The sequence below is a fragment of the Xyrauchen texanus genome, chromosome 17 (genome assembly GCF_025860055.1).
Source record: "Xyrauchen texanus isolate HMW12.3.18 chromosome 17, RBS_HiC_50CHRs, whole genome shotgun sequence".
NCBI lineage: Eukaryota > Metazoa > Chordata > Actinopteri > Cypriniformes > Catostomidae > Xyrauchen > Xyrauchen texanus.
In genome coordinates this window covers 20,299,058-20,323,064 of record NC_068292.1, presented here as the reverse complement: position 1 = coordinate 20,323,064, position 24,007 = coordinate 20,299,058, and the positions used below count along the sequence as shown (strand labels likewise).

Below are 24,007 nucleotides of genomic sequence, written 5' to 3'. Positions count from 1 at the left end.
GGCTGGGGTTTATCGCAGAACAATTTTGGAAATACACCACATCATGTTCCCTGTAAAAATTACAAATATGCTTTGATCCTGAACTGCTGCATCACAGATTTCTCTGCCTAATTGCCCATTGTAAATGTTGCATTCTGTGAATTAAGATATTATTAACAACTATGTATAATTACTATATACAGTACATGCTAGGCTAATCCAGATACAAGGAAAACATTATTAGAGGTAAAAAGTACATTTCTCAGTTGTTTCCAAGTCTTCACTGAATTATTGGTATATGCATTAAAACAGATTTGATGCTGCAGGGTTTTGACTGAGAAGCAGATCTGTATTTAAAATTATACTTAACTGTTAAATAACTGTATGCTTGTTATGATTTCTATGCAGATAAATCCACCACAATGGAAAACATTTAGTTGCATATTTTCGCTTATTTTGGTGAGGCAAGTGGCTTATTTTAGATGTGTTTTTCCAGACCAGGTTGCTTGTTTCACTTGTGAGATCTGGCAACACTACAATTGGTATTTCACCCACCCCTTACCGCAGAGTACTGTCATTTTAAAAAGAATGTTCTTTTATTTAGTTTTAACTGGTTACTTTTTGGAACAGAGACTGCAGAACTTCTGAACCGGAACAAAAATGTCAGTTTTTGCTCAGAATAAACCAAAAGGAAAAACATGTCATTTTTAGTCCTTGGTGGACACCCCCTTATAATGAACAGATTTTGCTATGCACGTTAATTACGCTGAAGACAAAACTTGATGCTATGGCATAGAATGACATTCTAGAGAATTGTGTGCCTCTAACTTTATGGCAACCGTTTAAAGAGGGCTTTTTTCTGTTCCAACATGAAAACGTGCCAGTGAACAAAGTGACATCCCTAGCACAAAGCTCAGACCTGAACTGCACTGACCACCACTGGGATGAACTGGAGCCCTGACAGAGAGGCAAGCCCCATCGTCCAACATCAGTGCTTGTCCTCAATGCTAATGCTCGTGTCTGAAAATGAGAAAATCCAAGGAGCCATGTTCCAACATATTGTGGAGAACCTTCCCAGAGGAGTGGAAGCTGTTGGTAGGTGCCAGCTCCTTATTAATACCAATGGTTTTGAAATGAATATACTTACATGCATTAATAATATACTCACATATACTTACGGTCATGTAGTCTACAGTACATCCACACACCATTTTGTGTGTTGCTAACTGGTCAGGAAGGCTGAACTCTTCTATACTAAAGAATAAAATTATTCGCAAAGCTATGGACCTTATTCATAATAAATTGCATTTCCATCACAGAATAATTATTCTTCCACAAAATACAGTAATGGTAAAGTCACAGTATATAGATATCATTAGACAATTTATATGTACATAAGTACATCAATTTCATCATGCATGCAAATATTTTGCATCTCTCATCTTATATTTAGAAATAATACTTTCAAATGTCAAAAGGCACAAAGCCTTTTCTGGACTGCAGTCAATGACAACAGAGTGTGTGTGCTTGATGGCATGCGAAGCAAAATTAAAGGACAACGTGCATCTTCCTGGTTGACACCCTCAAACACATTTTATTTATTAATTATTGTATTGTAAGAGAGTGGTAAATACTACACAAAGGAAAAGACACATGAATGACAAACAAATCAATGAATCTTAGTGTTTAGTGAGTAAGAACAATTGTTTATTTGTGGTCTTGGAGAAAAGACTACATTCCCCTGCATTACTTTGGCTAGGTGCAGTGTGGGTAACACTGATGCATTAGGGCATTTGTACATCAAAAAACATGAGTCACAACACAAGATGTTCATAGTCATCCACATGTGAAAGTGCAGAAAAGGACAACATTACCCAAGGTCCATCTGCGAAAGTATATTGCCACTGATGAGAAAACAGGCAGCAAATTACTGAGGAAAAATGGAGTCAGTTTGCTCAAACACCTACATGCACAAAAAGGAGAAAAACAAGACAGCAAAAGGTATGACGGGTCAATATAATGCTATGTGTGCAGAAATAAAGAGAAAAATTCTGTGGGGAAAGCAGAGTTTATGATCGCCAAGGGCAACAGTTATTTCAAGTGTTCCTCAGATGCACAAATTGACCTGGCTGTCATGGCGACAATTCTTTTACAACTGTTGTTGACGGAGAATGCTAGAACCAACAGGAAGTGACAAAATCTCCACATTTGAGAAGATACATGGGTATTCTCTGTAGAGGAGCATAAGAAAGTAGACAATATCAAGGAAAATAAAACAACAACAAAAATAATTCAATCGTAGTATTAACAGCAATAGTAATAATGATCAGAACAATAACAATTCATAAAAAGTGAAATTACTTTAACTGTCATTAAGGAAAGAAACAGACAAGACTGGAGAAATAAAGAGGAGCCACAAACCAAAACAAGTGGATTTTTACCACAGAATTTCAAACATTTTGACTGATCCTGGACATCAGTTTGTAAGAATTCAACATTGTTCCAGTTCAAGTGTGACTGCTCATTGGCTTGATTGTGTTTGCATATACAGGTGCAAAAGCAGACATTCCAAAACATCTACATATCGACCTGTTTCGAAATGCAATTTCCTGTGCATCCAATACAAGGAATCATTCTATACAATCAGAGAGCCATGTCCCATATTTTCAATCCATAGAGGTCAAAGATGTGTTTTTGCACAGCAAGAACAGCCTCTGCAAGTTCACATAAGATCCTTCGCTGTGTGTTGTGGTTGTATGCTGCCACTAAAATGCTCACAGCTTTTTGTTTGTAACTGTGAGTCAGACTTATATAAAAACAGATGAGTATATTGTAGACAAGCTATATCACGTTTAGGAGAAATAATCTTATTCAGTTCAACATTAAAGGAAAAAATGCTATTAAATGTGAGATAATTAATGCATGACTTTCAGATGATGCTCTCTTTCAATGCATGTTCAGTTTTCTTTTGAGAATGACAAAGATGTATCAGCAGTAGACTGATAAGAATTGTTTTCTCCAAAAAATTGAGATGCACCTGTCCTTCTCTATTTCCCCTTATCTATGATTGTACTTTGTCAGCTCTGCCAAATCATTATACATGGGGTCATTACAATGTATGTGCTTTAACAAATCTATATTAACAACATTTCCATACAAATGTAAAATTGTCTCATTATTTTACAGTTTAAGCTCTTTAGAAATTTATTTTTCTCAATCCTCTACTTTTAAAAGTTCTGTGAATGGCTAGTCTTATAAATTCTGACCTTCATTTTTGCTTTCGTCCAAATTCTTCACCCAAGTGTTGATTGCTTCAAAAATAGCACATTAAAATTATTTTATATAACAGTAAAACCTATACCAGACCTCTCAATCACTCAGTCTCTACTTAACAATCCTCACAAAGATATAGAAAATATACAAAAGTCAATTTCAAAAATGTCCTTTCCCCATTAAGCATATTTCTGCCATATAAAAATATACAATTCTCTCCATAATTAAAATCTTGCCATTGTACCTTACTGGGAAACAAAAACAAATAAATGACATGCTCTCTTCCTCCAGTTTAAATCTTGAGCTCTTGTGCCATCTTCATACATTATTCCATATATTTGATGCACTTGTCTGTTTCCTCTGTCTTTTAGCATGACTATCATAGTAACATTCATTGTTTTCTTCATCCATCATCTCATTTCCCGATATCTTCCCTCCTCCCTTCTTTCTTACTGATCCATTTGGTGACTCTCATATTTGTTCAGGATGTTACGGCACCGGCCAAGCTCTTTGCGCATGTCGGCTACTTCCTGTCTCAGAGCAGCGTTCTCACGCTCCAGGAAGGAAGCGCGTACTGAGATCTGGTTCTCCTTTAGTCGACGAGCATCACGAGAACGCTTTGCGGCCTCGTTGTTTTTACAACGTCGACTCCAGTACTTCTCATCCTTGAGAAATCACAGAAAGAGAAAGAAAAAAGAAAGAGAGAAAGAAAGACAGAGCGTTTAATACAGGAACATAATTCTTCATGCTTTTCCATAGTATAAATTAAAATAGTGGTAAAGCTTAGAGTGGTTTGAAATAAAAACACACACACAAAAAAGAAAAATGACATCACTGAAGAAAGAGAAGAGTGTTTGTGGAAAAAAATGAAAAGAAATTTGAAGATGAAAGACAGCAGGGAGAGGAAGGGAAATAGGAAATGCTCTGAATCGTAACACATACGAATTTGCACTTTTTATTGACATCTGTGTTGGGTCTCTAACAAGGAATTTTTGCCTGATTAATAGGATTTGTGTGTTTGTGTATGTGTGAATAGGTAATCGTATGTATGTACGCCATCTTTCTAGCAACTATGAGTGATATTCCGGTAAGAAATGTCTTTGAGCCAGCAAAAAGCCTGATGTTTATTTAGCACTACACACAAAGTGCTGCTGTGGTTCAGAGGCTGTCCTCAATGTGCCAGACACAGGGCTGTGGTTCACACCACCTTGTCACTAGTAGTGGGGAACAGTATATTCGATTTTGCAAGAAAAACCCTGGCAGTTCACATGATGGCATTTATTTATTTGACAACTTTTTAAATAAATTTAATATTTATCAAATGTTACTTTAAAATTTCAGCTATTAAGATTATAGATGCTTCCATTATTTAACCTCTATTTATATTTATCATATTCTATATATGGTTGCTTTCTGTTAAAGTATCTATATCATAAATTTTCTCCCAGAGGAGAGGTCACATCTCCACACTGTCATCAAAATTTAAGTTCACATGTTCATATAATGCATTAAGGGATATTAAATAATTTAAAGGTGTAGCTTCGTAATTAGCAAGATTATATGAACATGCTCCACTCATTATTTTGAACAAACCTAAACTGAGTTGTCACCTGTATAAGATGCTAAGTGAAATAAAAACACTTTTTTACTAAAAGAATATCTAGGAAATAAAATTCATTAGGACCATAGCATGATACTGAATGAATGTGATACATGATGTTGAGCTTCTCACCTTCAGGTCCTCAGGGACAAGCATCTTGCGAGCCTTTTTAATCATGGGCTGAGGTTTGAGCTCGTCCTCACTGAAACAGTGCCTGCGGGGGTCAAACGCCTCCTGTCCAGGCACACTTGACAGTGCAACGTCTGCAGGATCAGTGTCAAAGGGCAAGTCACTACAATTGGTGATGGGCGGAGTAGAAAGTGGTGGACAGGTAGTGGAGGAAGGTGAGGGCATTGGCTCCAAGCTGCCTGGCGGAGAGCCTGTATATGCGAACACAAAGTAGATACCTTGGTTAGGTCATGTTTATTTCTCAAAACAGTTCTCAAATGAACCACAAGTGGGCAGTAAAATGCAGCAGATCACAACTCAATCCCTCGAACGCTTTCCTTTTATTTCCATTGTCCAATATTTTGACCCTTAGTTCTGTCTGTCAGAACATGTATTTTTGTGGTTTTATTGATGTTTAATTTAATTTGTGTATAATATGATAGTAAATCTCTACTAATGCAAAGCGAACCAACAAGATTTTGAAACTTATCAAGATTTCAGCTACTCAATAGAAAAATAGAAAATTAGAAGGGAATATGAAGGGAAATTAAAAAAGGAATGTTTACTTAGTTATCTAAATGGGGACATCCGATAGATTTCAATAATTTTATATAAAGCTTTACATCAATTATAATTACTACAGACTAGCCTTAACCTACACTCTACCCTAAAAGAAAACTTTCTGCATTTTTAGAATAAATAAAATAAATAAACTATAGCTATACACACCATACACACACTACATTTCTTTAACCTTCCTGGAAGAGTGCCACAACACACACACACACACACGCGCAGAGTATACTTAAATGTTTTCCAATGTCTATCAAGTGCCCTTAACCCTTGTGCGTCAATAAAAAAAGTTACACAAAGGTCCTTAGAGGACAAAAATATCAGTGTCATAAAACTGCCATAATAATATTATATATTAATATTATTGTCCACTTCCAATGAGTTAACTTTTTTACCAACTTTTTTAGTCCTGATAAAAACTACCAAATATGAATTCATTTTCAGGATTTTAACCCTTTATATGCCAGTTTGTTTACATAATGCCACTGTTGCTTTTTACACACACACACATTTCTCAATACACTCATACAAAACACACTCTGACATACATAACACACCCACACAATTTTAGCTGCATCATTTATTCAATTGGCCTGCAGTGCTTTATAGTACAGCAAAAGAAAAAAGCATGTATTTGCTCCATAGTCTAAACATGAGAAAATTGGTGCCATCTGGTGGAAAATATTTAAAACATTTAATTTTCAAGCCAGAGCTCCGGAATGAAAGCATAATATCATAGAATTCATGATTTTATGCTTTAATGGCACTGGGATCAAATATTGCATTGGACATTTTATAGGACATTTTTGTCCTGAAGGTCCAGAGTGTAACTATTTTGTGTACAAAGTATATCATAGATAGGACTGAAAATGAGGTTGAAATATCAAAATTCACCTCAAAATACACACCTTTGGCAAAATGTATGCCTTTGGCATTGGCACTTATCCTCTTTAGTGTGCACATGCAGTGGCCCAGGCTATCTTTTTTTTTTTTTTTTACAATCAGTTTGATAATAAAATCTGCAAATATGCAATGTGATGACTGTTGCACTTTGATTTAAAATTGCACTAAATAAACTCTTAATATTTACCAATAGCACTTTTAATCTTTCTCTCTCTTTCTTATGAGCCACAACAGAAAAGTAAACAAACATCTAATCGGAAGTACAGTATCAACTCTACTGAGTCATTCCATCTCAAACTTTCAATCTCTCCCTCACTGTTTCTCACACACACATACACACTCGACGTAAACCTCCTCTCATATGCCCCTCCCCTGTACTCGCTCTCACTCTGCTTGCCTCGGCCTCAGCACGTGATTGAGTGCACGCACATGGACCATGCGTGTGAGAAGATAAAGAGGTTTAAAAACATGCGAGTACAATCGAACATGCACTTTCTCTCTCTTTCTTTGCTTTGAGCCCACCTGCGTCTCCATATTTTATTCTCTCACTGTTTACTTTCCCTGCCTTTCAATCTGTGTCTCTTTCTCAGCTATATATCCAAATCTTTTCCACTCTTTTCACTCACCGTCCTCCCTATATATCCTTGTCTATCTCTTTTTCCTTGTTGCATGTCAGCCGTGCAAAGATTGTGCCTGTTGTACACTAACCCAGCCCATTCTTTACAAACAACAGAGATCCACAAAGACCTGATACACCCGATGCAACCGAAAAACACTCAAGCATCCCCCCAGTCACCTTTTATACAACCCACGCCTCATAAAATCACATAAATACACAATCTAACAGTGCCTCATATGATATATACACAATACCTATACAACCAATAGTTGCACACCCAGTAACACTCACTCCCAAAAACTGCCCAAACCTCTTACCACTCTGCAGCCTACAAATACACACCATCGGCATCAATCTACAGTCATAACACTCACACCCAAACCATTAATACTCAAATTAAACAGAAACACACACCCAAAAGACTGTCTAGTACTTCTTTTATTACTCACACGAAGACAGAAATCCAAGGAGAATTCTTGAAAGCAGAATGGATAAGGTCCTTGAACTGTGTAGGCCTCTTTTTTTTTATTTTTTGTTTCCTTTCTTATACTATTCATTACTTGGGTTCTCAACATTCTCTCTTATATTCTGCGGCTGGATAAAGAGTTAGTCTACCCAAAAATTCCAATTCGTCATCAGTTACCCATACAACTCTCCTTTTTCTGCCAAACACAATAAGGAGATTATTGGCAGAATGTTAGCCTCAGTCACATTCACTTTCATAGCTTGTTTTTTTTCCCATGCAATGAAAGTGAATGGTGACTAGGGATAACTTGCTACCTAACATCTCCTTTTGTGTTCCACGGAAGAAAGTTTTTCACTTTAAATCTCTAAACTATAAACTCACTGTGCAGGCAGTCTGCAGCTCCAAGAATTCTTTGTGGCGTGTGCATGTCCAGCCCAAGCAGAGAGGGTGAGGAAGAGGCAGTGGTTGATGTTGATGAGGAGGAAGAGGAGCAGTGTTGGGGGGAGGTGGGGAGGCACTGGGAGCCCTGGTTTGGGATGGCAGACTGAGGGCTCTGAGAAGGTATCTGAGCGGAGGTGGAGTTGGAGGTATTGTGCATGCTGCTCATTCCGTTCTCTGTCAGAAACTCTTCAAGATCCATGTATTGCAACTGGAACAGCCCGCCATCACATGGCAATGTTCGTTCCCATAGCAACGGGCCCAGGAAGGAATTGTTATTGCTGTTAGAGAAACTGCCTGTGCCTGCTCCATTGCTGTCACCAACTAGTCCATTGTTGCAGCCACTGCGCAGAGGACAGCGACCAAGAGAGTCTTCTTCAATATCCAAACTGTCCTTCCCTATAGGAAACAGAATAACAAAACACAATTTAGTTTGCAGGATTATTACAAAATACTGTCATCTCTCATGAGATTAAGAGGAACTTTTACACCCTTGAATCATCTAAAAATATATGTTACTAGCTGCAGGACACAAGCCAAGCACAAACACCTCTTCATTTACTTCACCGTCTTTAGAAGGACGCAGTTTCAAACCCAATTCTAGATAATCTGTATTTTTTTATTTGCTCTTATGATGGTGCTCAGATTACTTGATCATTTGTGTTAAGGGACAGAATAACATTTCACTGCAACTTTCACATCCCTCTGGGAGAACTACCTCTGCAATATCAACACATATCATAGTTCTCCTTTTACATCCCAGTGTATCAATGCATCATGAAATTCCCTTGATCAACACTATACTATAAACAACAAAAGATTAACATGTTTTCACATCCCTTGCAAGCTCATGGTAAAGCTATTACAATGTAATAGCGCAATGTAATTGCAATGGCTAAACATGACATAACTATGGTATCATGACTGAACTAAAGCTATAACATAACAAACACAACAAAGCTAGGTGTGTATCATATAGCATAATGATATTACATTAGTATAACTTAGTAATACGATACCGGTAATAATTATACTGAGATATAGTTTACAGTAGATGCATTGTTTAAGTGGAGCTAATATACTAATATTCTGGTAAGTTGCTTAGCTGGAATAAGACAATTTATAATCTATAGGAACAATGAAAAACAACAATCTGCAATTGTGAAATAGCAGCTCTTGATCCCAGGTTTCCATCTTAAAACATTTAGGTGGAGTCTAAGACACTCTAGGGTCAGGGTGGGGTCTGAAATCTTAATGATGCTGATGGTTAGGCTAAATCAGGCATTATAAAGTGCATGTGGAAACCAGTGAAGACAGCTTGAAATATACTGTATAAAACAAACAATCAATATTTGTTTCTTCTGTTTCGGTTATTTTTTCTATTCATATCCATCAGACAGTCTGCTAAAAACATGCACATAACAAATTGTGAGAGTCTTTTGAATATCAGAGTTCAAAAGTAACAGTATTACATTATTTACACTGTCGTAATGATGAAACAAATAGCATGCAGTGCTGCATACACACAAATCCTGAATTTTCACTGCATTTACTGTAGATACACACTGAGATATGTCTATTCAGGATCAATTTGTATTATGGGTTACCATTTTACCTAGTCACTTTGACAATGGCCCTGTCAGCAAATACATACAGGAGCTTTTTCACCATTTACAATATTGCACATTTATCAGATTTCATTGCAGTATTTCAAAGGCAGTGGAAACCTACTGTCAGTGTGGTGGTTACTCTGTACATCATTGCACGGGCCTGTAAACAAAATGGCTTAGCCAATAGCTGATCTCAAAGTACCTGCTGAATGGCCTGGCCTTGTTTATCTCTTCAACTAAGTCCCATGTGATGTCCTATCTGAGGCTGACAGAGAGGTATGCTTACACATGACCCTGCCATTACACACGTGCGACCACACATTTTAAACGCTATTATCAAAACAGTTAGGAAGTGGCCTGGTAACTATTAACACATTATTTTGACTTACTCAAGGGGCACAAACACAAACGACATAAAGGCTGAGAAAGGGTTCCTGGCACACACTCGTCAGGGAAGCAGGTGCATTTTCTCACCCTTTATTTCAGAAGAGTCTTTGACGCGCTCCTTCACGGAGAGCTGCAGTAGCGACTTTAAGTTTGCTGCGGAGTTTAAGTGTCCACCGCCATGCGAGCCTCCTGCCTGACTACTGTTGCCAAACTGCGGGCTCGCTCCGGCAGAGGGGAGGTCCGGGGGCAGGAGCTGTGAAAGGGGCCTGGCCATCATCCAACGTTCGCCGGACTGAACTCCCTTGACCGCTAGATGCTTTGGTGGCTCAATACTAATGATCAGCCGTCAAATCAATCACATGACGATTCATAGTGGAAACAACAAGAAAATAAATCATCAATTCGTTACCCAATAATGCATATTACAATATATAATGTATGTATTGCATTCATTTATATCAATAAAGTTGCATACAAGTTAGTAAGCACAAAAGTTGCGAAGACTAAAAAGCCATGCAACACGAGACCGTGTTTACATTGTCAATGATAGCACAGCGCTCACATGCGCCAAAACATTTGATATGAAACAAATATGCACCCAAAGTCAAATTACCTTTATTTGAATAAAGAGAGTACTTCTGAATACATTTGATTTTAGACTCGTCGTGTGGACAAAAATAAACATTCCCTAGTATTTCCAGAAAGTGCTGAAAGCTTATCTTCTGTTTTGAACTTTTAAAAATCAAACTGATGCAGCGACGTTATGTCCAAGTCCACCGTGAAATAAAAGCAACAACTTAACCGGATCCAACAGCTCCGCCAGAAGACGGTGGTGCATGCAAAAAATCCAATCATGCAAACGATAACTTTAATGGGTTGAACTCAAGTATTAAAGGAGCAAAGAAACTTGCGTCGTCTCAAAAATAACAAATGAAAACAAATCGAGGAAAGTGTTGCTGAGTCAATTTCTGCTGCGTAGTGCGATTGGCTGGATGTTGTCGTTTTTATTTTTTTCCCATTAGCCGCTCAATCGTTTTCCCCTTGTGGTCACCCCCTTCTGTTCAGTTCTCTGTGTACAGCAGGCTTCTTTGAGCTCAAACTGGCCGATCTTTTCGCTCAGCTGGAACGAACACGGGCCACTCACGTGACGTGACGCCTCCAAGAGTAGAGGCGCGAAGTCGGTACATTGGCGCGTCACTGTTTAATATTAATAAGACCCACCTTCAAGTGACAGGCACGCTCCCCTGGGGTGGGCAGCGACGATTAAAAACAAATTGGCCGATAATTTCACTATATTCACTTACAGATTGCGCATTGATGCCAATGTTCCGCACCCTAAAACAGCATGAACGTGCAGCCACTTTTCAGGAAGGGAAGCGGACAGTTTTAACAAGCATTAAATGTATCAATTACAAATACAGCAATAATTGCCAACTCAGTCCTCTTGGTCTATGTGTGTACCAGAGAGGTACTTTTGGTAGATTTGTCTGGGGGGGTGAATTATAAAGCGAATGGGCACACTTTTCCGCTTCACTAATAATCCGCGGGAAACGTGAGCATGAGTCCAAAGGAGACTACACGTTGACACTCTCAAACACAGACGCGTTCTCCAGTGCACATGGTGTTCGCACGCGGAGTCTCGGCTGAGCCTTTGCAGCTATTGGCTGAGTAAAAAGAGTCTCCTCCCTTCTCGCCCCGCTACTGGCTACTGTTGAGAACAGTGAACCGCCCACACATCCCACCCATGCTACAGCCGCGTGAGAACACAGAAAATGCGTGCATCCAGGAGAAGAGTGGCGCACACACACACACAAAAGATTCAGGAATAAAGGAAATAGATTCGTTAGGGTTGAACCTGATGAACCCAACCTTACTAGATAATTAAAGTATTCAAATGCTCAATGCAGGTCTTGTGATTTCAAAACCAAAACTATTATGTGTGCTTTAAATTATTATTTAATTAAGCATAACTATAATTAATTAATAAAGACACAGTTTTGCGCATAAGAATCAGATTAGAAGGCATCTGCCCCTTTATGGTTCACTCTTTCCATCATTCATATACAGTAGGCTAAATAAACACAAACAACAGAACGCTAATATTCTGGTTATCTCTCTCTCTCCACACACACACACACACACACACACACGCACACGGACTTGTTTTCCACCCACAGCGTTTAAATCCATGTGACAGCTGTGCTGCTGGGCCTCCTTCTTTGGATTGGTTGTAGAGTCCCCTGCTGCCACCAACTGATCAACATAGTGAAGAGCATTTTTAGGTGCTAAACAACGACATTAGCACTCTAAAAGCATATATATCGCACTTTTTGGTTTGTATTAGTGCATTATGCATGACATAAATTGGTTTATTAGCTAAATGTTCCATTCCCTTGTAGTTCATTGTTTTGTGATTCATTAAAATCTACCCTCATTGACCCTTTCAGACCCAGTTTCTGTTCCAATATAGACATCAATTCTCTGTGGATTTTTTTTTAATGATCGTTGTTATTTGATGTTACCTAAAAAAAAAAAAAGTAACCGTTTGGATTTAAATTAGCAGACAATTAGGAACCTATGACTGGATCATTATTGCAGTGATTAATATGTTTCAGCTGGCAGCAATTATTTTAACCCTAACTGATGCAGTGTGTAGCTTCTCATTTCTTAAACAACCATGTCAGAAGATGTATCCTGTGGTTGTGGAAATTATGTTACTGTGTTTCAGAAGGGGGAAATTATTGGCCTGCATCAAGCAAAGAAAACAACTAAGGAGATAAATCACTGGAATTGGGTTAAGAACTGTCCAACACATTAATACAACTTAGAAGGAAGGATAGTGGTTAACCTTCAACTTCACAGAAGAAATGTGGTCAGAAAAATAATCTTGACTGATTGTGATTGGAGATCATTAAAACGTTTGGTGAAGTCACATTGTAAAAAATCAACAGCAGAACTCACGGCTATGTTTAATAGGGTTCGAGTCCACCATAGTCGAGTCCGAGTCAAGTCCGAGTCTTTAAACAATCGAGTCATAGTCAAGTCTGAGTCCAAAAGGGGCAGAGTCAGATTCAAGACCGAGTCCATAACAGGCCGAGTCCGAGTCGAGTCCAAATGTATCTGTTCAAGAAACGGAATTAAAATTGTAACCATAAACTTAACATCAATATTTTAAGCTTGTTTTAACCTCCACAACAAAGAAAAACTATTTGTCAATATAAATGGAAAAAAAAAAAGATTAGTATCCTGCTGAACAAATTTCAAAGTGGTTTCAGAATGAAAGCATATGCTTTAGGTGATCAACACAATTATTTGTTTATTTTTCCCTCCACTCAAACATACACCAAAGAAAGTGAAAGCTGTGTTAGTTATTACAACCAGTTATTATTTCATTTTCAGTTTTCATTTTCAATTTGTCCATTTAATTTAGTTTTATCTAAAATGATGGGTGAAATACATTTAATGTAATTAATTAAATACATTTAATGTGTTTAAAACATCTAATAATGCCCATAAAATTAAATACAACAAAAGAATATAAAAACAGAAAATGAACATTACATTTAAATAGTGCTTTTCTGACACTACACTTAAAGTGCTGTACACAGTGAACAGGGGATTCTCCTCGATCACCACCAGTGTCCACCTGGATGATGCGACGGCAGCCATAGTGCGCCATTACGATCACCACACCAGCTATTGGTGGAGAGGAGAGAGTGGAGTGATAGAGCCAATTAATGGATGGGGATTAGATCAGTTACCATTAAAAAAAATATTTACATACAACACTACTACACTTCACACTTTTCAGTCCTCCTGCTGTGTCCAGTTGCAGCCTACTTCCCTTAAGTCTAGATCAAACTCACCTTGGGCTGACGTTTCATTCTTTTCACATTATATTTAATATGGATAATAGGTGAATAGATACTTGTCCCCTCACTTGTGTTCTTCATTGTATTTGGACTTATTTACCATTGAAACCCAAGCACCAGCTTTACAGGTAACACACAGAGGTTGCGCTACAAATATATGAAGGACTGAGTTATACAATTTACATTATGGCCTATTTCATGACATATTAGTTGAAATCAAGTCCTATAAAAATGCATCTGAGTCTGTGACAAGTCCAAGCCCTTTCAAATTGGACTTGTGATTCGAGCCCGAACTTGAGTACCCCAAATCAATTTAACAGTGAAAGTAAGAGCATTTCCACATGCACAATGCGACGAGAATTTACAGGATTGGGACTAAACAGCTGTTTGGCCACAAGAATGCCACTTGTTAGTGAGGTTTATCTGAAAAAACAACTTCAGTTTGCTAGGGAGTATTAAGATTGGACTGTGGAGCAATGAAAAAACTCATGTAGTCTGATGAGTCCAGATTTACCCTATTCCAAAGCAATGGGCGTGTCAGGGTAAGAAGGTAATTGCATGAATCGATGCCCCCATCATGAATATTGCCCAATGTACAAGCCTCTGGAGGCAGTGTTATGATCTGGGGTTGCTTCAATTGGTAATGTTTAGACTCAGCAACATTATATGGCAATAAAATGAAGTCAGCTGACTACCAGAATGTACTGAATGACCAGGTTATCACATCAATGGATTTTTTCTTCACTGACAGCACAGGAATATACCAGGACAACAATGCCAAGATTCATCGGGCTCAAATTGTGAAAGAGTGGTTCAGGGAGCATCAGGAATCATTTCCACACATGAATTGGCCACCACGGAGTGGTGATTTCCACAGAGAGACCTTCACCCCATTGAAAATTTTTGGGATGTGCTGGAGAACATTTTATGGAGTGGTTCGACTCTCCCGTCATCAGTACAAGATCTCAGCCAAAAATGAATGCAAGTCTGGATAGAAATAAATGTTTCGACGTTGTATAAGGTTGTCGAAACAATGCCACGACGAATGCACGCCGTAATCAAAGCTGAAGGTGGTTCAACGAAATATTAGATTATACAAATTTTTTTTTTTTGGCCAGGCAGTGTAAATTACAAATAATTATTAGATGCTATGACTACCATATCACACATTGCTGCAGTTTAAAATAAATTGTCTACTGAAACAAAGCATGGCGGCATGTGACACACCAGAAAAAAATTAAAAAAAATTATAACTAAAACTCCATAAATAATAGTTTGAATATTTTAGGGTGAAGCTGAGAGATAATATTAGTAAAACATGTCATAGTATCACATTGAAAAGTAACATTTGTAAAATTTCTTTAAATGTTGTCCATGATAATGTACAATACAGTGTCAGCAAAAACTGACTTGTAATTTTAATAATCCTTCTACAAATCTTGTCTAATCTTCACCAAAACTGCAGTCATATTTTCTTCTATGAGACTGTGCCTCATAAGTTATCAAAAGGATATTTAGTTTTCAAAGCCATTTGCCTGGAACAACAGCAGGCTATCTCAGCAATATTGAAACTCTACATTGCATCTCTCTTTGGAAAAATGCCAATGTTGTGGGTGTTGTGGCATTAAAAAAAAACAAGCAAGTCAATAAAAGGTTGCAAGCTCAAACCCAGATAAAGTACATTTGAGAGCCATCACCAGTGTATAAGCATGCGAGAGACATAGCTCTAGGAGATTGTCCATGCAGTAAGTGTACTGTAATGCTTGGCTCTATAATCTTTACATTTGCTAGAGGAATAATATTTTGCTGAATAATAAAAAAAATAATAATTTCAGCTACTCTTTAAGTCTTCAAAATAACTTGCAACAAATACTTAATTATTTGGATGATACTACTTTTTAGAACCAATATCCATTGTAATATGGACATTTTAAATAACTATTAAAAACAATAATAATAATACAGATTTGTTTTTGTTTTTTGGACTGATTATGCATTAGAAAAGTGAAAAAAGCATGGTCGTATTTTTTATGTCACTGGAACATAATTTTGGATTGAACAGTTAACAGGATTTCATGGGGATATATACTCAGAAATACAGAGGCACAGCCCTTTACTAGAACAATAAATAAGTGCAATGTGTGTGAGTTCAAGCTATTGCCTACATGGGAATAATGGTCACCTTACAGCAAATTAATGAAGTACTAAATACTGTTTTTAAACAGAATAACAAAGATTTAACAGTGGTATTAAATCAACAAACCTCTAAATAAAATAGAAAAACATTCTGCAATTGATTAATGCGTAAAATATATTAGCAAAATGCAGATTTCTGCTTATTTTAATGCAAACTAAAATATAAAACATAGCTGTAACATATACCAATAAACGTGTCCATTGAATTAACGAGGATATAACATTTTATTAAATGCTCGAGCATTATCAACAACCAGCTTATCATATCTAATTAAAATGATAGAAACATACTTATTACTTTTCTTCTTTTATAGAAAAAGAGAGACTATAAGTAGTATGGCATCTCTACATAAAAGGTGAGAAAATGTGGAATACGTTCATAGTTGGCAAGACCTGGTCTAAAGTATCAATTCCTAATTCTAACTACCTGAAGTATAGCTATGAAGATAATTGACTTATTATAAAAGAAAAAAGAAACATAATAAAATATTGACACATTTTACATTACAGTACACTTGTTTTTCCATTCCTCCCTTAAACTCTATACATAAATGATACTACCAATAAAATGTGTCCTTTAATTGTCTCAATTTGGTAAGGCATTTGCCCTAAGTTTATTTAGGGCCCAGAATCAGTCAATTCACATCTAACCTTTTATTTGTCCTCTTACTGGTTATGTGGAAAAAAATATATATTTTCCTAAGTGCTGGCATTACCTCTTAATGCTAGTTTTCATTCCAAACAGTGAATACATAAAAATAAATTATCTTGGATATTGTGAATTGTTAATCAGCTTGGTAAGATGTATTCGTTTCTTTTAATTCCTCTATTAAGAGTTAAGATTTTCTACATTTTCAAATGGTTTTGCCAACAGGTTTTTATCAGAGTTCACAGTGTCATCAATCAAACTGACCTTTCAATACATGGACAGCTATGTCCAACATGCAGTAATTTAAATACTCTTTTGAACAAAACACTTATCTTCATAGTAGGACCCTTCTTTTCTCCTGCTACTGAATGCACTTTTTACATCAACAAATTCACAACTCCACTCTTGCTCTAAGTGAACACCAACAACACAATATATATCAGAGACAGAATAATTCTACAGAGCATATGTTGAGGAACAGTGAGCAATAGCCTACTGTTAGGGTAAAGTACAATATTAGTCAAATCACTAATACTTTATCTATTGCCATCAAAGGAGCAAAGGATAATTTCATTATGAACAAGAGTTTCCTCTGAGAATATTGGTTTAGAACTGGATAGATGGGAAGGCTGAACCTTTCTTTTGAAATGCATTTGATATATTTGTGAGTTTGTTGAGTGTTCATTTCTAGGGGTGCAAGTTATGAGAGGAAATTTATTATGACTAAGAGAAAAGAAAAAGCTCTCATAACACACACAGTCAACGACTAAATGAGTAAATGGGATATCCAGTCAAATACATCAATGTTTTTGTCAGGAAAATCCCAACGCTCAATATCTCTCCTCACACAGCATTTGAAAATGTGTTTCATGACAAGGACTCAGTGATTGTATTCCATATGCAGGGCTGACGAGTTCCCTTTACACTCAAACCTCCTGTATGTTGATCCCAACACTAATTTCACACAAAGAGCCCTCTCTTGTCGAAAACTAGCCAGCATCCCTCGACACACCTTCTTGTGTCTTGTGAGGAGCATTGCATTCCAGAAACGACAGGCACAATGTTTACAAGAAAATGCTCTGTTAGCTAAATGGGAGCTTCTATGGATGAGGGCTGAGAGGAACTTGCGAGACTGTTTTCCACAAACTGGACATCTCAAACGATGCTGAAGGCCACTCACTCTTGGACAGTGTCTAGCTGCTATATGAACCTTAAGTGCTGCCTGCTGTGAAAAGGTAGCTCCAAGGCACAGAGGACAGGACTTCCGTTTCAGAGGAACTTTAATAGAATGCAGCCTGTTAAGCTTAAGTCCACCTGGAAGGCCCAGTTCATACATGGCACTTCCTCCACTTCCTCGTGTGATTCTCACAAGCACAGCCATACGCTTCTTAATTGTATGTTGCTTCCTATGAATTGTTCTCCTCTGTCTCCTTTGTAGTGTCCTTCTCTCATTTTTCTGCCTTTCCCCAAGTGAGCGTTCCACCTGTTCTCTCTCCACTCTTGCAGCTGGCATACATTTGTAGCCTATCTCCCCTCTCTCTTGCGGCCTTTTTTTTTTTTTCCGTCTCCTCAGCTCCTCTTGGCTTCGAAAAGTGTGCTGGTGCGTAGAATTAATCTCTGCTGAATGTTGCTGGGGGTTCTGGTGCTGCTGATGTGGCTGTGATGGATGCAAGGCAAGGGAATGTACAGGTGCGTTTGGATTAAAAGTATGTCCATGACCCGTTTGGTAAATGGGCTCACCCTTTACCCCAGTATGTTGCTGTTGATGGTTACAAAGTAAAGGCACTGAGGAACTTGAGGGCAGAGAATAAGAATAAGTGGAGGCATTAGATGAAGGGGGGTGTGATGCATTGTCATCAGGTAGATAGAAGAGAGAGGAGTAGCCAGCTTGAGGTTGAGGAGGAGGCTGCTGGCCATGAAGAACTCCACCATGAGACTGTTGTTCGCCATGTGTGCCATTTGGCGGTGCAAGCTGAAGCAAAGCATTTGTAGCAGCTTCACTTTCAGATATTGAACCACCAACACTGTTATCTTCACCTGTGCTCCTCTGAGCTACTGCCTGGCTAGTTCGTGTTAAGCCATGTTGAGAAAGCCTGTGTCTTGTAAGGCTGTTGGAATATGCAAAAGCCTTCCCACAGACTTCACAAGAAAACAGCTTTTCACCACCACCCTCGTGAACTGATTGGTGATGTGCAGTCAAGTGAAAGTGATGGCGGAATGATTTCCAGCATATAGCACATGTGTACAGTCTAGGAGTGGGCTGAGGGTTTGATGTCTGTGGTTTGATGTCTTGAGAGTAAGAATAGAATGAAGAAGAGATGCCTTGACCTCCCTGTATCAAACTACCACCAGTGGATGAATAGCTGTTAAGGTTGTCCCCCCTGGGTGTTGTTGGCACTTCTTCCAGTTCTCCTTTTTGGTGTAGCTTGCCATGTCTTTTAAGGCTCTGGGCATATCCAAAGTCCTTTCCACACAGAATGCATTTGTAATTCTTCTGTCCAGAATGCACTGTGTGGTGCTTGCTAAGATGAAATGCCTCTCTGAAGTACTTGCCACACACAGTACAGTGGTGAGGCTTTTCTCCAGTGTGTATTCTGTCATGCCTCCGCAAGGTCTCTCTTCTTGCAAATCCTCGACCACAAACACTGCACAAATATGGTCTAACATCCCCATCAAGCCCAACTGGTCTGTGAAAGGACTGTCTTCTTTTTGGGGCCTCAACACCAATAGCACCAGGTTCTTTTTTTTTGCGGGGCTTACGGGGATGCTTGGTCTTTCCACCAGGTGTCTGCTGATTTGGTTGCTGGTTGAGGGCCACAGCACTCTGGTTAACACTACCTCTATAGGACTTGTCCAAACCAGATGTGGATGATGGACCACTAGTTGAGCCAAGGGGCCCTAGACCTAGACCTCCAAGTAATCCACCAATGATATCCCTTCGATCATCCCCTCTACCTCCATTGTGGGTAAGATCACCACTCATACAATTTGCAGCTGCAGCAGTGATGGCAGAAATGGCATTGTTTACAGAACTAGTGACATCATCTTCTGAATCATCTAACAGAGATGAAAGGGGGACATGTGGCTGTTGATGCTGCTGCTGCGTTTGGCTTTGTGGGTGCAGTGTAGGAGCTAATGGTGCCTTCCTAAGTGCAGGCCCTGTCATGCTGCCACCAAATGAGGATGTTGCAGAATACATGTTAACTTGAGACCGCTGGCCCTTGTAGTCATCACTGAAACCATCACTCCGGTAAGAACCTGCATAACAGACTAAACAGTAATAATGCTATGCAAACAAACTTTCACATCACAGAGTCTAATAAAAGTTTGGCTTTCACTGGGTTTACTATAAATATACACTCTTCCAGATGTTACTCACCCGCTGCATTAGTTGCTATTCCATCATGGGAGCCCCCTGTTTTATTGTTCTTGCCTTCAACTATATTACTTTCATGCTTAGATCTTGGTGCACGTCCCGACTTGCCACATGTACCTGAGGCTGCATGGTTTAAAAGGGACGTACTTTCCCGAAAACAGCGTCCACAAGCTAGACAATGGAATGGTTTCTCTTCATGGATCTTTTCATGGCGGGTGAGTGACTCACGACGATTAAAAGCACGACTACAAGTAGTGCAGGCATAGGGCCGAGCCCCAGAGTGGATGACACCATGCTGAAGGAGGTGCCCTTTTTTCTTGAAACCTTTGCCACACTCAGAGCAATGAAAATTTTTATCAGGACTGGCACAAGAAGATGAGGCTGAGCCATCTTGAGTAGCGTGAGGAATACTTGGATCAGCAGGATGCAGAACAGGGTTTACAATGTTACTTCTCGTGCCACTTGTGCCAGCTGTGGTTAATTCATGACTACGTAGGTGCCTTCGCAGACTAGAGAGATGTGTAAAATTTTTACCACACTCTCCGCAATGATAAAGTACTTCTTGTTCAGGCTGAGACTGAGGTGGCATGGAACCATGGTTGTCTGTTTTAGTGTCATTTGCCACCAAGACTGATGCTGCCATAGTAGAAGATGCTAAGGAAGAAGATGAGACAATAGAAGTGGAGGAGGTTCCATCCAAGCCCGGCATATTATCCTGGTTGAGTCCCCCTGAAGTGCTACTGTGGGAGTTAGGGTTTGTAGAGCTTTGGCTGTTACTGTTGCTTTCAGTCTTTCTCTGTGGCAGGTAACCAACCATTGCTTTCTTTCTCCTACCACCACCTCCACTTCCTCCAGCAGTACTATCACCTTTTCCCTCCTCCTTGGACAAGGAAAGTTGTAGAGGAAGAGGAAGTGGTAAACCAGCTTCCTGCTGCATCAGAGATGCAAACTGGTTGGAGGAGAGCACTGGGATTCCTTGAAAGTCAAAACTTCCAAGTGAAGAGGGCTGGGAGGAGTGCAGTGGGTGGTGTGGATGTGGGTGAGACAAAGTGTGAGGTGGCAGATGCTGCTGTTGTGGTGGTGGTTGTTGTGACTGTGATAGAGTGGTTGAGTGACCATGAGTGTGTGAAGAATGAAGAGCAGGGGGTGGCGCAAGAGCTGAGCTTGTTTCTCCTGCAGCATGGCCCAGACCAAGACCAAGATGGTTGTGACTGCCTTGATGAACTAAAAATTGTTCTAGACTGGAATTGGCTGGTACTCCAGAAAGAAAATACTGATTTGCCGCTAACATGCAGCTAAACTGTTGGTGTAGGCTCCTGGGATCAGACTGAGATCCTGCCAACTGATGGCTCAAGGAAGTTACTGTGCTACTGCTGGGAGGGTTAATAGAGGTTGAAACAGAACTTGAAGATGATGGAGAGGAGGAGGATGGCCCAGGGGATGCTTGGGGTACTGATAGGCCTGGATGCGATGGGGGTGGTGGTGGAACAGATGAAACCAGTCCTCCAATTCCCCCTGTATTTCCACTTCCACTACTGCTGGTAAAATTATCAAATCGCCCTACTCCTGAATGCAACTGCTCTTGTGCAAGGACTGCCTCAGTTGAATGAAAAGAACGCAAAAATTGGGGATATCCAGTAACATGACTTCCACTGCTGCTACCAGACATTTTGCTTGATTTTCTCAAACTTTGAGAGGATGAAGAAAGGGATTGTTGCTGTAGGGGTGGGGGAGGTGCACTCATTTTTGCAAAAAATGATGCAGAGTCCGAAAAGGCACTGCCTCTAGATCCTTGTAGTGGGCCTAAGCCAAGTCCAGACAAAATTGACCCAGATGTCTCACCTGGCTGCTGTTGCTGTAACTGGTGTTGGTGAATTTGCACTTGCTGTTGGTGTTGAAGTTGTCGATCTAACCCAAGACCTTTAAACTGATGGGCCTGGTGTCCACTCAGCATCTCTATGATGTCCACATTGTACTTTCCAAACTGGAACATCTCCCAGTTACTAAAACATGGTTGTACAAGGTCAAGACTTTCTGCTCTAAGAGCAGCAACAATATATCCACAGTGGTTCTCTAATAAGTTGTGGTCAGAAAAAGCAGTACCGATGGGGAATCTGTGATACCTCACAAGCTCGCTTCCACCTCACCTTCCATTTCACCAGTGTTTCTTATGTTACCGGTATAGTTTTATTTTAAGTTGGCACTCAATGTTCCATTCTTTACCCAAATAGTCACAGGGTGAGAGTGAGGCAATGAGTGGACATTTTTGAATTGATTGTAACATGAATGTGGAATTTCTGAAAAACAAAAGCAGTTCATTCTTGTGTTTGAGCCTTTGGTGTGATTTTAATGATTAATGGCTCATGATGTCACAATGTAATGACCAAAACCAATTCCCCTTTGGCTTCACATTGTATCACAGTTATATTGAATTGTTTAACCTTTGATATCAAAAGATTTCAGTCTCAGTGTGTCATGAGATGGCAAATACGTATGGGTTGGTAAGAAAATGTGCTGCAACAATCTCGTTTTCACATTTTGGGAAGAGCAATTGAAGTGCTTTATGTGGTTTGATCTGTCAAATAAAAAAATAAATCCACTTTCTTGGGTTACATTTTTTCAGTTCACGACCATCCTACAGTAGGATGGATTCCTCCAGTTCCCATTGGCTGACTTCATTACAACCAATATCTATTAATTCAAAATCCTTCTGAAAAAAGTGGTTTACATCACTGTTTCCTGGTTTCAGTTAATATATCTTTCTTTGTTCCATAGTTGGAAGCAAAATCCTCCTCTACCATTCTTGAGGTCTGTGAAAAATATTTTTTCTGCTACTCCTCTTCTCACTGTGCAGGGAAAAAAGAATAATATGTTAAAAGGTCCATTTTAAACAAATATGGACACAATTCTTCTATAATACTGCTTACCATCAATATACCATCTACATGCATAAAAACACCAAAATGTTTTATTTAAAAATAAATGACAACAACAGGCAGTTTATTAGAGCTGGTAATAATTTTTTAATGTTTATATGTATGTGTGTGATTATATATATATATTATACACAGCAGATCTGACTTCTGTGAGAAGAATTCTGAGAATATTGGCACATCTCTGAAAAATATTTAAAACAAATTAGTTGCTTTACTTTAGCATCTGAACATTATTAATCACTTACATTTTTTTCTAATATTTAGTGAGTTTTTTCTCACTCGTATACTAAAATAGTAAAACATACAGTTTCTAATTATTCCTAGTTAACCTTCATAATATCATATTAATTAACGTTGAAACTATACATTGCGTTTATTGAGAACTATTACATTAGTCCATTTAATCCATCAACAACATCTAAATAATATCGATATAATAGGACATCACACTCCATTGACACGTTGTCTAGCATGGATGTACTTAACGAGTGTCATATTTTATAGTCACAACTGATACAAAACAAAAGTACTATAACATAGTTTTCACAAGACATTAGCAATTAAATAAAGATCATAAGAAAAATCCATATGTGTACATTAAAATGTGACGTGTTTGTATTACTTTATATAAGATTGTCAGCTGTTGGTATCGTGTTGAAAAGATGCTGAGTGCAGTGTGAATCGTCAGGGGCAGAGGTGAATTTCTTCTAATTATGACATCTTCTGAATGAACCGCGTATCTCTAAAGAAAAGAAAAGGTCAATTTGTACACACTTTTCGGGGAGTCATGGAAAACAGTCTACGAATTGGGAAAATGTTATTCGAATGTCAGTTACTTAAAAACATCTTAATAGCGTAATAATGGACGCGAAATCTTTAAGCGCTGGGCTACGTGTAACATGTTAGCATGCAAAACAGCTGGCTGACACTACATATTTGGCAAAGGGACACAGCTTAGTTTG

At 38.7% G+C, this 24,007-nt stretch overlaps 3 protein-coding genes across 5 annotated transcripts in view; all 3 read right to left on the bottom strand.

Moving 5' to 3' along the window:
* Positions 1–1,553: 1,553 nt before the first annotated feature.
* On the bottom strand, positions 1,554–11,391 carry LOC127658248 (hepatic leukemia factor-like). The gene is made up of 5 exons (XM_052147449.1): positions 10,630–11,391; positions 10,104–10,348; positions 7,963–8,418; positions 4,985–5,232; positions 1,554–3,917 (listed from the first exon to the last, which is right to left on the bottom strand). Exons 2-5 carry the CDS (start codon positions 10,291–10,293, stop codon positions 3,702–3,704), a joined length of 1,110 nt encoding a protein of 369 aa, XP_052003409.1. The 5' UTR covers positions 10,294–10,348; positions 10,630–11,391; the 3' UTR covers positions 1,554–3,701.
* A 1,955-nt stretch (positions 11,392–13,346) lies between these two features.
* On the bottom strand, positions 13,347–22,214 carry LOC127657875 (zinc finger protein 865-like). Its single transcript, XM_052146828.1, has 2 exons — positions 20,113–22,214; positions 13,347–19,991 (listed from the first exon to the last, which is right to left on the bottom strand). Exons 1-2 carry the CDS (start codon positions 22,100–22,102, stop codon positions 17,614–17,616), a joined length of 4,368 nt encoding a protein of 1,455 aa, XP_052002788.1. The 5' UTR covers positions 22,103–22,214; the 3' UTR covers positions 13,347–17,613.
* Positions 22,215–22,222: 8 nt separating this feature from the next.
* Positions 22,223–24,007, bottom strand: part of LOC127657876 (protein shisa-7) — a 37,276-nt gene continuing 35,491 nt past the window's right edge. For 2 of the 3 annotated variants that reach the window (XM_052146829.1, XM_052146831.1), the window contains exons 8-9: positions 23,668–23,787; positions 22,223–22,955 (exon numbers count right to left, since the gene is read on the bottom strand). The gene's annotated coding sequence lies outside the window, so the exon portion shown is untranslated. The remainder of the gene's footprint in view (positions 22,956–23,667; positions 23,788–24,007) is intronic. The other variant, XM_052146830.1, reaches the window with a different exon arrangement.

What these genes read in the sequence shown, in the direction of transcription:
- LOC127658248 (XM_052147449.1), bottom strand. Translation starts at nt 10,293, where the DNA reads ATGATGGCCAGGCCCCTTTCACAGCTCCTGCCCCCGGACCTCCCCTCT. An exon ending in AGCTGCAGACTGCCTGCACA is followed by an intron (nt 5,233 to 7,962) that starts GTGAGTTTATAG and finishes TCGCATATACAG; the next exon opens with GCTCTCCGCCAGGCAGCTTG. An exon ending in TTGTCCCTGAGGACCTGAAG is followed by an intron (nt 3,918 to 4,984) that starts GTGAGAAGCTCA and finishes TGATTTCTCAAG; the next exon opens with GATGAGAAGTACTGGAGTCG.
- LOC127657875 (XM_052146828.1), bottom strand. Translation starts at nt 22,102, where the DNA reads ATGTTCCAGTTTGGAAAGTACAATGTGGACATCATAGAGATGCTGAGT. An exon ending in AATAGCAACTAATGCAGCGG is followed by an intron (nt 19,992 to 20,112) that starts GTGAGTAACATC and finishes TCTGTTATGCAG; the next exon opens with GTTCTTACCGGAGTGATGGT.